Below are 14,423 nucleotides of genomic sequence, written 5' to 3' on the forward strand. Positions count from 1 at the left end.
ACAGGCAACTCCTATTAACGCTTAAAACAAGAATCCCATAATAACAAATTTAAAACAATACTAGCATGCAGTACAATTCAAAAAATGAAATTTATGGAGTATTTTAACAAGCAGCCTTAGAAAAGAAACGTATAATAAAAGTCTGAATCAGAATCTGCAATTAATTTATGTATCATCATGCCATAATATAGTGTTTAATTTTATGTATTTAAGCATAAATATATTTCTAAAGTTACCAAAAAGTAAGTGACAAATAAAAAGAAAGTAATCACAACTGTGATGTGATTAAAACAGCAATAACATTAGAATACATGTATTTATATTTTTCAACAAAAATGTTCAGTCATAATTCACCATATAAATTATTAAGACATTACATTTTAAGTATCTAATTCAAATTTAGAAGAAAATTCGTCAACATTTTAAACCCAAAAATAGGAAAAAAGTGATGCGGGGTAGAGCAGTAATTTCATCCACAGTGAAATTTGAAAATCGAATAGTAATTTTTACAGTGAAGTATAAAGGCCGCCCAAATTTCATTTGAAAAATTCGCCAGTTCACCTTCTCTGTTTCGCATTTCCAAGTTCCGAATCTCGTCTTCTTCTATTTGTCTCACTTCGCAGACACGCAGCTGAATGCCCAACGCCGTTGTTGTCTAAATCTACTTTGATTCCACGATTGAAGTCCTCTCGAGATTTTCCATACAACATTAAGGTGCCTAACAAAGATTTTTATTTATTTTGGGGTTTTCTATCGATTACTTCATCGGCATGTCAAAAACTGATTGGATTTTATGTTGGATGATGCTTCGGAGTCTTTCATTTCGGCATATATGTTGTTGCTGGTATTCAATTTTCCGGAGTGTTTGTATTTCCAGATTTTGTTTCTTCATTTTTGTTGAGTTTAGGGTTACTAATGTTTCGGTTATTAATATTTCACCAACAATCTCGTAGTGCGGTGGAAAAATATCGATTTAATCTGCGTATGAAATTTCTAAAGAAATCGTCCATACTACTTCTGTTCGTATCTGATTAGAGCAATGTATTGTGTTGTTGGTGAATTTGATAGAATGCCGGAGACGAGAGACAGATTACCAAGGGAGGTCGACGTTATGGCATCGTACAGCAATCGGAGGCGGATCACTAGCGGTGGGAACAGAAATTCGGATGTTTCCATCCTAGTGGATGAGGCTGAGGATCAAGCAACAAGAACTCCCTTCCGGTGGAGAGGTGCTTCAATGGTGGGTACACCGGCATCAATGGCGGTTACACGTCGAAGGGGTGACCTCGGAAGTCAAAGATTCGTGCGTTCCCCAAACTTTGGTAGATCATCGCCACTGGTCATAGGGCGAGAAAACATGTCCCCTGTGGTTGGAATTGGCCGTGGTCTCCGAGGGCGAGGAAGCATTCTTTTGCCTGCTTGGTATCCAAGGAAACCTCTCAGGGACATCACTGCTGTCATGAAGGTAATGTTGAAAAAATTAAGAAATTTATTGATTGTTTCTTGACTCTGCATTATTCTCGATTGGTCGTGCTTTGTGTTAGAAAATATGAGTAGCCTTTCATAAGTTGTTGAATCTTTTACATGCAGGTTTAGTAGTTACTAATTAGAACGTTTTGCATCAGTCTATTTATAAATTGTTCATTATTATGGCTATTTTTCGGTCTTTGGTATCATAACATGCTGGTGGGATCTCTTGGATATGATCAGCCTATTTGCAGATGTGAAATTAGTGATTCAAAAACAATTTAATACTGGGGGTGAGTTTTGTGTGTACACTAACTGACATTTAATTATCAGCAAGTAATCCATTAACAATTATGGTAACATATTAGTGAATAGTATTATCATATTGCCTCTAATTACTAATTCATTTATTTAAGTTAATTGGGCTACTTTTGTCTTAAATGTTGGTTCATTATTAACTCACACTTAACTGAAAATAGAAGTTCAGAACCCCATGAGTCAACAGTCAACTTTTTGAATTCAATTAGTATTAATTCATCAAACAATTTACTACGATTTTTTTTTTCTAATATAGATTACTTCTTTACATGGAATCTGGAGATGCAGTCATGCATATGATTTATATGGCTTTGGTTTTCATGCAAATCTAGTCTTACAAAAGTTTTATTTTCATGATTCTTGAGCGCATGAACATGTTAATGCTGAATTTTGTACAGGTTTCCAAAGCAGACTAATCTGCACAAAGTTTGAATAAGCAAGTTTTGGACACAGATCTCTTCCAACATATCTTGTTTAGTACACTAATCCTGAGATGATTCTGTGACCAGGCAATTGAAAGAAGAAGGGCACATCAGGAAGAAGGTGAAGGCCTAGAAACTGAGAGTCCTGAACTCCAGGACCAGATAGTTCATGATCCATCTGTATCTACTTCCCCATTTCCCATTGCTGGAATTAGGCGCTGCCCACCAACAGTTGGCAAAGTGCCAAAGATATTGCGCAATATCACCAATCAGGGTGAAGGAGGATCGACTTGCTTAACACCTCAAAAGAAGCTCTTGAACAACATTGAGGCAGTTGAAAGAGTGGTGATGGAGGAGCTTCATAAGCTAAAGAGAACTCCATCTGCTAAGAAAGCTGAAAGGCAGAAAAGAGTGAGGACATTGATGTCAATGCGCTGAGGTTTGACTGTTTTTCACTTGTTGCATCATCTTCCTCAATCAAGGTTGAGATTTAAGGATGGGGGGGTTGTCAGAGGACAATGAACATCTGACTGGTTAAGTACTGTTTATCATCTCTTGATGATTGGATTCTTAGTTTCACGATCATCCCTTAATGATCAAACTATCCACTTTAGAGAACATCCTCAGTTCTCCCTAAATGTTCATATGCTATTAGAGGCCATATAGATTAGCAGAGATCAGTTAGGCAAGAACAAGAGAGCTCTTTGTAGCTTGTTGGGGTTATCAGTTTTTTTACTCCCGCTATTCAATAGCTGCAGTAAAAAATATGTAAAATTCTCATTTTCTGCTGATAACTGTTGACTTCATTTTCAAGTCTTTCCAATGAAATGTCTTACGACTTGATGTATGTTGTGTTACAAGAGTTGGCTCCTTATCATTCAGCTTATGTTACTTGAAGCTGGAATATTAATAATTTTTCATAGGCATGTATGATGCCAGAGTTACATATTTCTAATGTCTGTCAAGTTATTTATCAACTAAAAGCAGCAGGTTTATTCCATGTACTGTTCATTTCTTCAAATAAAACATCAATATTTAAGATGCTTCCCATCAACTAGATTAGTGTGTAGCTCTAAAAAGAATGTAAAGCATCATTGTGTATTTATATAGGCTGTTTATCAAGAGTCCACTTAAAAAATAAATTCTACTCCACTATTAGTAGTGTTAGTCTGTATCTGTACATAAAATTGTTTGTGTCTCTAAAACATTTGTAGTTCAACATGATCATATAAATCCCAGAAGTATAGAATCAAACAAGCAGAAACAGACAAACTAGCAGCAAAGACTTAGTCAGAGATGTATGCGAAAACAGTTGATGGATACTAGAAGAATAACAGGCATTTAATTTTGAAATTTAACTTCAATTACAAAGACAATCTAGGGACGTAGTTCTTTTTATATTTGTCACTGTTTTTCTTTTTAATAAATCTGCTTCATGCCAAGATAAACAAACAAATGCACAAGTCATATAGAAGAATCAGAATCAGGCAAAGAAAGCAACATGCTAAGAAAGATATGTTGCCGGCCGGCATAAGGGAGTACATTACAAATACTTAAAAAATTGATTATGTAACAGAAGTTATAGTAGAAGTCAAACATATAATCTTGAAGCAATAGAAAAGTTTACCAAGTCAAGAACTCCTAGTAAGAATACTATATAAGAATCCTACATTCCTTTTATCATCATCATTTAGAGATAGAGCTTCTATAATGGCTGAAATTCAAGAATATATCATTTTCTTCCTCATATGGCTCGTCTCCGCCATTCTAACACATTCATTCTTCAGAAATCGTTCTTCCAAGAGACTCCCTCCGAGCCCTCTAGCCCTCCCAATCATCGGCCATCTCCATCTCCTTGCTCCAATACCTCACCAAGCATTAGCCAAGCTCTCAAAGCGCCATGGCCCATTGATTCATTTATCTCTTGGCTCAGTTCCTTGCATAGTTGCTTCATCGTCCGAGGTCTGCAAGGAGCTGCTCAAAACACACGAAAGTTCCTTCCTAGACCGGCCTCAAACAGCTGCAACCGACTACCTGACATATGGCTCCCAAGACTTCTCCTTTGCGCCTTATGGAACTTACTGGAAGTTCATGAAGATGGTGTGCATGTCACAGCTTCTCGGTGGACAGACGCTAGACCTACTACAGCCCGTCAGGCGCCACGAGATAAAGCAGCTCATTTGGTCCTTGGCAAGGAAAGATGGGAAATCAGTTGACATTGGGAAGGAGCTTATTATGATGTCAAACAATGTGATTTCAAGAATGATAATGAGTGAGAGGTGCTCTGAAGACGAAGACGAGGCTGGAGCAGTGAGGAAACTGGTTCAAGAAACTGCAGAGCTCACTGGGAAATTCAACTTATCTGACTACATTTGGTTCTGCAGGAATTTGGACCTGCAGGGATTTGGGAAGCGGTTGAAGGAGGTTCGTGACAGGTTTGACGAGATGATGGAGAGGATCATCGAAGAACATCAAACTGCTAGAAGGAAATCAAAAGAAAATTTTGAAGAAAGTGAAATTGTGAAAGATCTGCTCCACATTTTACTTGATATAGCAGAAGATGGTAGTTCAGAAGTAAAGTTAACTAGAGAAAACATCAAGGCTTTCATCCTAGTAAGTTTCTGTTTTGATTACATCTTCATTTTCCATCAAATTCTGTTGCAAAATGATGTAAAACTATTGGTTAATTGCAGGACTTATTTGCAGCTGGAACTGATACATCAGCCATCACTGTAGAATGGGCATTAGCAGAACTGATCAATCATCCAAACATCCTGCAAAAAGCAGTGCAAGAAATCGACTCTTTTGTAGGGAAAGAAAGACTAGTCCAAGAATCAGATATACCGAGCCTCCCATACCTACAAGCCATTGTGAAGGAAACACTTAGGCTTCACCCCACAGGGCCTATGAGTGTTAGGGAGTCCAGTGAGGACTGCACCGTTGCAGGGTACGACATTCCAGCTAGGACACGGCTGTTTGTCAATATTTGGGCGATCAACAGGGATCCTAACCACTGGGAAGATGCACTTGAGTTCAAGCCAGAGAGGTTCCTTTCTAAGGACTTGGATGTGAGGGGGCAGCATTATCATTTCTTGCCATTTGGGACGGGGAGACGAGGTTGCCCGGGGACTACTTTGGCATTGCAGGTTGTTCAGACAACCTTAGCCGCACTGATCCAGTGCTTTGAGTTTAAAGTCGAGGGAGGGAAGAGCAGCGTCGATATGGAAGAGGGGGTCGGGATCACTCTTCCGAGGGCTCATCCACTGAAATGCATCCCAGTATCCAGACTCAGTTCTATTCTATCCATGTAAGATGAAAACAGACTCTGATGTATTGTTCTCATATGTTGCAAAAGAAATATATTAAGTAATTATCACCATGAGCATTAAAGAACAAAACTTGTATACAGATTAGTCTGATAGATCTTCGTCTGTAATAACATGCTGTATCAATGATTGAATTCAGTAACTCAACTAGAGTGTGGATGAAGAAACTTCATCAAGAATCCGACCTCTTAACTAAATAGAAGTGGATCAAATTCTAAGAACAATCCAATTTCATTGAACTAGATAGAGATTATTAATTAGTAGCAGATCTTAATTAACATAGAGCACTGGCACAGTATGCATCAAACTTGGAGCATTTCATATGCACAAAGTACCTGATAAGGTGGATTGTCTTCATTCTTACAATAGTCATAGAGGCAACAAACAATAACATTTAGCAGCCCAATTAGCTTGCCTTTGAAAGAAAAAAAAGGTCTACAGGATTTAAATTTCCAATAGAAAAAATAAGATAGCTACTAAATATAATAAGGATGAACTACTGTACTAATTAAGCTGGACAAAAATCCTAAACAAGGAATTTTATTTATGCTTCTAATTCACTGTGGGCTTAATTTGTAGGATCAGACAATCAAGCCCCTCTTCCTCATAGTCAGCCACATCATCTCCAAATCAGAACCCATATATTGATAAAGTAAAGGGAACAAAATAATAAATAGTGGAAAAATCTACTGGAATAATTGTATTTTCTTTAGCAATATATTATGTATACACAACCACAATTCGTTTAAGATGTAAATAACTTAAACATTTAAACTTAATTATACCAGTATTTCCAGACAAAATCTCAACTTTTTTTAGTGTAAATTCACATTGAAATAGTATGAAATACTGTTTTGATATAGTGATACGTGCTTCATGTTCATATATCAAACATTGATTAGATCTTATGTTTGTATTCAATATGGTTCGAAGACAATATTACTCATATGAGATTATTTACAGAAGACAAATAATGGAGGTCGTGTGGAAGATGGTGGTTGGAAAAGAAGGAAACACAAATAATTATAATGAGGACAATATCTGTTGAATTTAATCTACCTACTACCAACTACAGATTATAAATATTCTACGCATGATTTATTTACTATTTCCCTTCTTCTGCTACATTGATCATTTCGTTTCCACATATCTCTCTATGTTCGTTTACTTAACTAATACTTCTTCCATTTAATAAATATTAGTACATTGTTTCACTATCTACACTAAACAACTTTCCCTTTCCCTAATAATCAAGCGCAAACTGACATAAAAATCGTATACTAAAAACTGAACAAATCAAAAATCAGACAAAATAAAATATTTGTGTCTTGACGTCCTTTTTCTACAAATTCTCAAATAGGATTCTTGAACAAAGTTCAATTCTGAATTATGTGTTCGTGTACATACATAGAGAGAGATGCATATTTATTTTAGAACCACTTCTTACAAGTTACAACACCGAGATTGAATATTGGTCTTTGTTCCAACATGAGGTTATTTAATTAGAGAGGTTGAGGACATTTATGAAATTTATGTAGTGGTGAATTATGATTTACTGTTATACTCAAACATAGTTCATTACTGCACTGAAAGATCAGTACAAACTACGTTGATGTAAGTACGTATTTAAAATCACCACATCAATCTTGCATGCCCATTTTTTGTAATGTGCGGTCCAAGTTTGGTCTTGATTATAGTATAAAGCATTATGATTTATGCATCCATTTTTTGTTGTTAAACAATCCAAATTTAATCTTAATTATATAGTAAGATCAAGAGCCGGAATTAATTTTCATTTGGTATACATACCAAAGAATAAAACATTAATTTAAGGCAAATATATATCGAAAAAGTGAAAATTAATTGTTGATCGATCAGTACTTGTAGTTGTACCATTAATTAATTACTAATTTTTACATTTCTCTGTGTTCCTACGTACATACCTCCTTAATCATCAACCTAAAAGAGAAATTAAAGAGAAAAAAGAAAAAGAAAATCCCATGATACATAGAAAGATAGATGTCTAAATTATGTCAAGCATGGTAGTGATTTACTCCGGGCGGGGGCGCGCTACCCAGAGTGAGCTGAGTGCGCGGAGGCGGTGGAAGTACTCCGCGATCGCCAGAAAACACCTCGCGGCCTGGCGGGTGGTCAGGATTTGGTGCAGCCGGTGGAGTGTTTGGTGCCTCAGATTATCTGCCTGCATTCACTCAATTTTTATTTATTGTTCAAACTGTTGAATAAAAGTTTTTAACAACTCATCATGCATGAATCTTGACTTTATAGGGTTTTGATTAATCAATAATCTACCACACCTGCTTACTTTTCTATGTTGACATGATTTTATAAATAAATCTCTAAATATCGCGGTTAGGTTAAGGAATACAATATGGAGTAATGATTGTTCACTGATATAGATAGCGGACACGTGTCAATAGCTTGATCCATACCTGTTATACTATTTTCTAAATTAAACAATGCTACAATGAATGGAATGTCACACGCCAAAATGAGTCGTCATGGGGTATAAATGTCTTTTTAGTCGAGCAATTTAAGGTACTTGCGTGCCTACGTGTCAAATACTCATGAATTCATCTTTCAACATAGCTAATTTGTTTTATTAAAATAAATAATACTAGAACTAATAAATATTGGATTAAATGGGAGAGAATATATTAAAATTTGGGCATGGTCAAAACGGTTAGAAAATGACATCAGAAGCACATGATGGGCCAGGTGACAGGGATATTTTTGTCCCACCACCTATTCACAACTGTTATATTGGAAATTTGCTTCCACTGAATTTCATGCACCATTTCCATTATATGTGAATTATTGGTTTAGTTCATTTTTATGGACAAATATAGTAAGTATTTAAAAATAAAAATAAAAAACATAAAATGCGTGCGTAAGTACCTGTCGAATGAAGCCTTCGAGGGTGGAGAGCTTGTTGATGGCGAGGGCCATTTGGGGCATGTAGGTGTTGATGTTAGGAGGGAGTGTGAGTGAGTCTGAAGCAATGGTTTCTGAAAGGGAAGCAGTCAGAGTATCAAGCCCTTGTGACAGACCTTCTTCTGCCTCTTGTGTTGATTGTTGAACCCCACATATTGTCATCAGTTGCTGCTCACTCAATGGCTCTACTTGGCTCATTATTATCTGCAAATATATTATCCATTTACTACTTTTTTACTAGTAAGTAATTTCTCTTTTCTTCAACCAAATTGCACCCATGATCAATTAATTCGTAACAAAAAAAATCCACTAGCTAGAATCCGAAAGTACAAGATTCCAATGGGAACAAGAAAAGAAAGAAAAATATATGAATGGTGGGGGAGTGGAGAGGCATATGATGCAAGAAAGGGAAAAAAGGCGTGCAAGTAAAAAACATGAAACCAAAATCAGTAGCAACAGACATAGGCTTTATGGGCTACTAGCGAATAAAACCTACCAATCTGCTATAATTGGAAACGCCACACACATTTATACGTCTAAATTCTTGTCCCACAATTAATTAATGCCTCATCACTTTCATGCCTTTACAAGGAATATTCAATAATTAATTGCAAAAATCCCTGTCCACTTATTAATTAGGGTTTTCATTCCTTATTTTGGGATTCATTAGGGTTTTTTTTTTTTCATCGATGTACAAACCTTAATGACCTCGGACGGCCGGAAGCCGCCCATCCACATGAAGCACCGCTCGGCCGGCGTCTTCCACATGCCGGAGACGAGGTGGAAGACGTCGGATTTGGCGATCATGCTCTTCAGGTTGATAACCTGATCATAGTGTGCCAAGCAGTTGTCCACAAAGAGCCTGAGCTCGTTCTCCGGTAGGTGCTCGTGCACCGCATTCCGGAGCTCCACCGTCAGGCGGTGGTGCTCCTCTAGCCACCGGGCATACTCCATGTCAAACATGGCCGTCTCTGAAAACGAGGCATGTCAAATAAATTTATTGATGTTGTGTAAACAATATGAAAAGAAAGTAGCTAATTATGTAAATTGGTACCATGACTTATGTTGCTCATCGGAGCAGGAACGCCGCCTTGGTCTCCCAAACTAGCATTTCCTATAAGAAATCCCTATCAATTGGGACAAGAATTATTAGAGCTACTTGAAAACAAAAATTTGATTAGCCTAGATTTAACACATTGAAAATCAATGAAGAATAGTAACTCACTTGTGTTCTAGCTCTTTGTATTTCTTGCTCTAGTTGAGAAAGCCTCACCCTACTTGATTCTAGCTGTTGAACATAAGCCTGCAAATGTAATTAACAAGTAATGAATCCAAAAATCAATACATATATAGTATGTAGAAATAAAAATAATCTTGTTGAATTAGCAGTGTAACACTTGCCTTTTTCCTTAGCCTACTTTTCCTAGCCGCTTCTCTATTCTGAGCAAGCCTCCTCAGCGTCTGCATATGAAGAAATAAAACTCAAAACTACACACAAACCCACATTGGTGTGTGTGTGTGTGTGTAATATAAACACATGGAGAGAGGGCAGTAAATTAAAAAAGAACCTTGGGGTCTGGTGTTTTTGGTCCTTCTTGCTCCGAACTTGAGGTAGGGCCTTTGCGGTTTCCCTCACGCTGCCACAAACAACAAACATTTTAATACTATTATTATAACTACAAAATCTGAGTTCACAAGAATCTTTGTTATATATAATCCCTAATATTTTATGTCCTAACCTTAACTGCTTTGCCCGAAGCGGCATTAGTTTTAGGGTTGGATAACTCCATGGACGGCTCAGATGATCTCTTGGAGGCGCTGGTTGATGGAGAAACTAATCCAGTACTATTTGGCTACCAAACACAAATATTTAACCAACCCATTAGCTGTTAATCATTCTTAATTATTTAACTGTTTTAGTACCTTTGATGTTGTAGGTGATGGCTCTACATGCATTGGCTGTGAAGGGAAAATGTTGAGAGTTGGTGGCCTCATCCCATAATTTTCTGCAAACAAATAATTAATGTGTAGAAAAGAAAGAAATTCTGACAATAATAATGGAGAAGTGAAAAAAGGAAACAAGGTAGAGAAAGAGCAGGGAGAAAAAAAGATGAAACAAAAGCACCCAATCTGTGTTTGGTACTGTCATTTGTAGTACAATCAGGCTGCAGAAATTCATGTATCAGACGAGTTTGTTACATTTACATGCCGTGGTCCCATGGGTTTGATGGATTTCACAACAACATCATTTTCTTCTAATTTTATTCATATTATAAATCATTTCTGGTCAAAAGAAAGGACAATTAGCACACGTTCTTCATGAACCAGAACAACTATTCCCGATGACGATGACAAATTAGAATTTAAAGAAACGCATAAAATTGGAATCGAAAATGTAATTAATTACGTTTGAGGTCGTGAGCTGAATGATCTTGGCCGTCGAGGTATAAGAAAAGAGCTTGATCTAGCTCGCCCAAGTCGTAGGTGCTTGAATCATTGCTTCTGTGTAATAATTCCAGATCAATTATTACAATATACAACAACAAACATAAATTAAATATTATTCAACTAGAGAGAGAGAGAGAGAGAGAGAAATAGGAGTATTACTAACATGTTGAAACTTCCTGGAATGACGGATGAGGAAGATGGGTGCATCATCCCAAATGATATCTGATTATTTTGATGGTGATGATGGAGGAGTTGATTCTGATGGTGGAGCTCCATTTTTTTGTTAGAGCTGCTGCTTTTATTTGAATCCATGAGAGAGAGTAGTGAAGTCAGAGAGAGAAAGAGAGGTTGCAAACTGAGGCCGGCATACTAGTTTTCTTCTTCTTCACTTTTTCATAAAAATCGCAGAGAGGGAGAGGGAGAGGGAGAGGGAGAGGGGGGGTTTGAGTCGGCGATAGAATAGAAGTGAAAGAATTGAATGCAAAAGACAAAGACTATATTAAGGTAGCCATCTTTCTCTGAAATTCAAGACGACTTTTTGCAAATAATGAAAATATTTATTTTAGTCTTGTTTTGTTTTGGTGGGTGTTGAAGATAAAGCGGTCTTATGAAATCTAATGCCTTTTCTCTCTCTAAGCCATTGAAAAACAGGCATATGATCGCCGCTTTTGAGTGCCTTGTCCGAGCAGGAGAGCTCCTCTCTGTATTGACCAATATGCCCCCGTCTCACTGTTGGCATTTTCATGCAGCTTTTCAAACGTACAACTGCCAACAGCGAATGGGACATCTCTGCGCCAAGTTTCTTTCACTAAGATACCTAAAAACTCATACGTAGTGCTTTCCAATACAAAAGTGGGGCATTCAGGGTATAATTGGAACAAAAGTCACATTATTCAAATAAATAAATTCTGACTCTATGTCACCTTCAATTTCTGCTCGAATATATTGCTACAACAAAAACAATTTTAACACTATATATATTTAAAACACTCATATATGTTCATCGTCTTTCTAATTTTGATGCAAAATGAGCTCACTACAAAGTTGACGTGGCGCATTATTTATGTGAATTTTATGTCCACGTGAATTAATGAGGCATATAATGACAATTTTTGTGACAACCATATTTCAAAGTTTTGGGGGGTATTAGTTTTCCAATATTGCACACTAAAGTATATTTTAAAAACTGCCAAATAAACTAAGTAACTCTTATAGTAGTATTAATTTGCATTAGTTGTTTGATTATAAATAAATAAATAAATTCTATGATGAAAAAGAATGTTTATATATAGTGGCCTAGCATCAACTTCAATAATGATTATTACCCTCTAAAAAACTTCAGTATCTATTCAATGAAGGGAAACCAAGGGTGGGTTCATATCTCGTATTGACAAATAATGAGTAAGCAAGCTAATTTCCCTCAATGAAAATATTATTGAACGAACTCAATGTTTGTAGTTTAGATTAAGGTAAGTTGAACATATTTAGGTAGAAGAACAATTATTTGAAACATAGTGCGCTGATTTGTTAAATTAGGAATGATATTAGTACGATCGTCTAGCCAATTTAGCATCTAAAATAAAGATAAAACTTTTTAAACTTCTTTATCTTCATATGAGCATACAAACTTTTCTTCACTCAACTAATATAAACGCGTGCACTCCCCTTGTTGGAAGTAATGGCCAATTTTACCATTTATGATTATGGTTTAATCTCGTTTTCTCCCACTTGCCTCATTCTTGCAAAATTTTGTGTAAGCACTCCTTGTTGTGTTGGGTATATAATTTACTCTTCTAGATATTAAAGACCACGCCACATTGGACTCAAACATGAGTTCTTTAAACTTCAGACATTAATCACTCTACCACTAGGTCAACTCACACATACACAACTTACTCCACTTGTATATTTTGATAGGTTCGAATCTACCAACACTCTTTGCCGAATTATCAAAACACCTTTAAATGAGCTCATTTCTTATCGTGGGTTCATGAGTCGTCTTTTTATTACTGTGTTAAACGTATAAAATTAATAGATTTTCTGTATTACTTTAATTATGGATTCAAATTTCTAAGGTGGCAATTTTTAAAATTTTAAAATTAAGCAAAAAATTTAGATATTTTATATGTAAGGTGTAATTGAGAGAGAAATGGACTTCTCAGTCTCACTCAATTGATCCATTTTTCAGGAACTTGGTGCATCCTATCCAGAATTTACTTTTCATAATCCTAAAATTCGCTCGTTTATTTCATTATCTATTTCTAGAGTTTTGCAGCGATATAATATTTAGAAAAAAAGAATATAAAGTTGACTTTTCTTATTAGGTAGAGAAAGTCAACTACAATATATATTTTTCCTGAGAAAAGGGATTGGTAACCATATACATGTCTTTTTAATATACTAATATATAGACATTATAGCTGCGACGTATTAATATATATTCACCCTATATAATATAATATCTGATTTTTTTTATATCATGAGATAAATAATGGCTGCAAAGAAGTAGTTAAACTGTAGTGAAAGCACAAGTCATTCAAAATGTTATACGGTGGAGATTGGATAGTGTGCTCATTTTCGGTAAAAGAAAAGTAATTTTTATAGAAATTAATTTTTTAACTGAAAAGGGAAATTAAGATCAAATTAGAATAAGATTGATAGATCGTTGCATCAACTCTTGACAAGATTGAAGATCTGAAATTGCAAGAACATATCAAATCGCAAGAACATATCAAATCGCAATCCAATTACAAATACATACTCTTTTTGAAAGTCCTACACGTAGTCCATTTTTATGCAAATTATATTATACAAATATGTATGTTTAGATTAGACTCCAACTCCAAATCAAATAGGCATGTGATATTTAGAGTCTCAATCTTTTATATTTTGACATGATTGGTCCGACCATTGGATATACCTATGTGTACCGTCATGATTATAGCTAGATACTATAGTGTACTAATTATAACAAGGAAATCATCAATAACGTTTCACGGATCTTGATTTATTGTAATATAACTATGCAACGAAAAACATATGAATCAAATGCTCCATCAGTAAAATGGAACTTATATTTCACTAATCATTCTCTGTTTTATTACTATAAAACTAATATTTCATAAAAATAAGATTCACATTTTATTAATATTCATTTATATTTCTTAAATCTCATATCGAATTAAAGTGTGACAAACTTTATAAGATGAGAGAGAGAGAGTAACCTATACATGAATGATATATACCAAAATGCCAAAAGTTTACTACTCCTACAATATAGAGTTAGGGGTATCAATTAAACTTGAAATTATCGGGTTAATTCGAATAGAATGAAAAAAAATGATTATAATTGAAAATTTATAGTTCAAAAATAATTCAATTGATGATGCTAACATTGAAAATGGCTGGAGTTTGATTTTGTTGCCCAATTTGTTCAAAAGTTTTTCTTGTTATTTGATTGTCATAGTATTTTATTATTTATCTGAATTTG

The 14,423-nt window shown here is 35.5% G+C and overlaps 3 protein-coding genes across 3 annotated transcripts; 2 read left to right on the forward strand and 1 right to left on the reverse strand.

Moving 5' to 3' along the window:
- Positions 1–570: 570 nt before the first annotated feature.
- On the forward strand, positions 571–3,067 carry LOC125208341 (protein POLYCHOME). The gene is made up of 3 exons (XM_048107930.1): positions 571–714; positions 1,069–1,465; positions 2,295–3,067. The coding sequence occupies exons 2-3, from the start codon at positions 1,070–1,072 to the stop codon at positions 2,643–2,645; spliced, it is 747 nt and encodes a 248-aa protein (XP_047963887.1). The 5' UTR covers positions 571–714; position 1,069; the 3' UTR covers positions 2,646–3,067.
- Positions 3,068–3,915: 848 nt separating this feature from the next.
- LOC125203137 (cytochrome P450 93A3-like) lies at positions 3,916–5,518 on the forward strand. Its single transcript, XM_048101429.1, has 2 exons — positions 3,916–4,820; positions 4,901–5,518. Exons 1-2 carry the CDS (start codon positions 3,918–3,920, stop codon positions 5,516–5,518), a joined length of 1,521 nt encoding a protein of 506 aa, XP_047957386.1. The 5' UTR covers positions 3,916–3,917.
- A 1,855-nt stretch (positions 5,519–7,373) lies between these two features.
- LOC125203623 (bZIP transcription factor TGA10-like) lies at positions 7,374–11,396 on the reverse strand. Its single transcript, XM_048102010.1, has 11 exons — positions 11,097–11,396; positions 10,893–10,987; positions 10,409–10,491; positions 10,225–10,338; positions 10,054–10,122; positions 9,887–9,946; positions 9,711–9,788; positions 9,540–9,612; positions 9,185–9,456; positions 8,450–8,689; positions 7,374–7,733 (listed from the first exon to the last, which is right to left on the reverse strand). The coding sequence occupies exons 1-11, from the start codon at positions 11,243–11,245 to the stop codon at positions 7,584–7,586; spliced, it is 1,383 nt and encodes a 460-aa protein (XP_047957967.1). The 5' UTR covers positions 11,246–11,396; the 3' UTR covers positions 7,374–7,583.
- Positions 11,397–14,423: the final 3,027 nt, after the last annotated feature.

Source organism: Salvia hispanica, chromosome 2, assembly GCF_023119035.1.
Source record: "Salvia hispanica cultivar TCC Black 2014 chromosome 2, UniMelb_Shisp_WGS_1.0, whole genome shotgun sequence".
NCBI lineage: Eukaryota > Viridiplantae > Streptophyta > Magnoliopsida > Lamiales > Lamiaceae > Salvia > Salvia hispanica.

Bases quoted from the DNA above. Each gene is read 5' to 3' on its own strand.
- LOC125208341 (XM_048107930.1), top strand. From the start codon at position 1,070: ATGCCGGAGACGAGAGACAGATTACCAAGGGAGGTCGACGTTATGGCA. The intron at 1,466-2,294 runs GTAATGTTGAAA...TTCTGTGACCAG, and splicing joins ACATCACTGCTGTCATGAAG to GCAATTGAAAGAAGAAGGGC.
- LOC125203137 (XM_048101429.1), top strand. From the start codon at position 3,918: ATGGCTGAAATTCAAGAATATATCATTTTCTTCCTCATATGGCTCGTC. The intron at 4,821-4,900 runs GTAAGTTTCTGT...GGTTAATTGCAG, and splicing joins ACATCAAGGCTTTCATCCTA to GACTTATTTGCAGCTGGAAC.
- LOC125203623 (XM_048102010.1), bottom strand. From the start codon at position 11,245: ATGGATTCAAATAAAAGCAGCAGCTCTAACAAAAAAATGGAGCTCCAC. The intron at 10,339-10,408 runs GTACTAAAACAG...TGTGTTTGGTAG, and splicing joins CATCACCTACAACATCAAAG to CCAAATAGTACTGGATTAGT. The intron at 9,613-9,710 runs GTGAGTTACTAT...CCCAATTGATAG, and splicing joins TACAAAGAGCTAGAACACAA to GGATTTCTTATAGGAAATGC.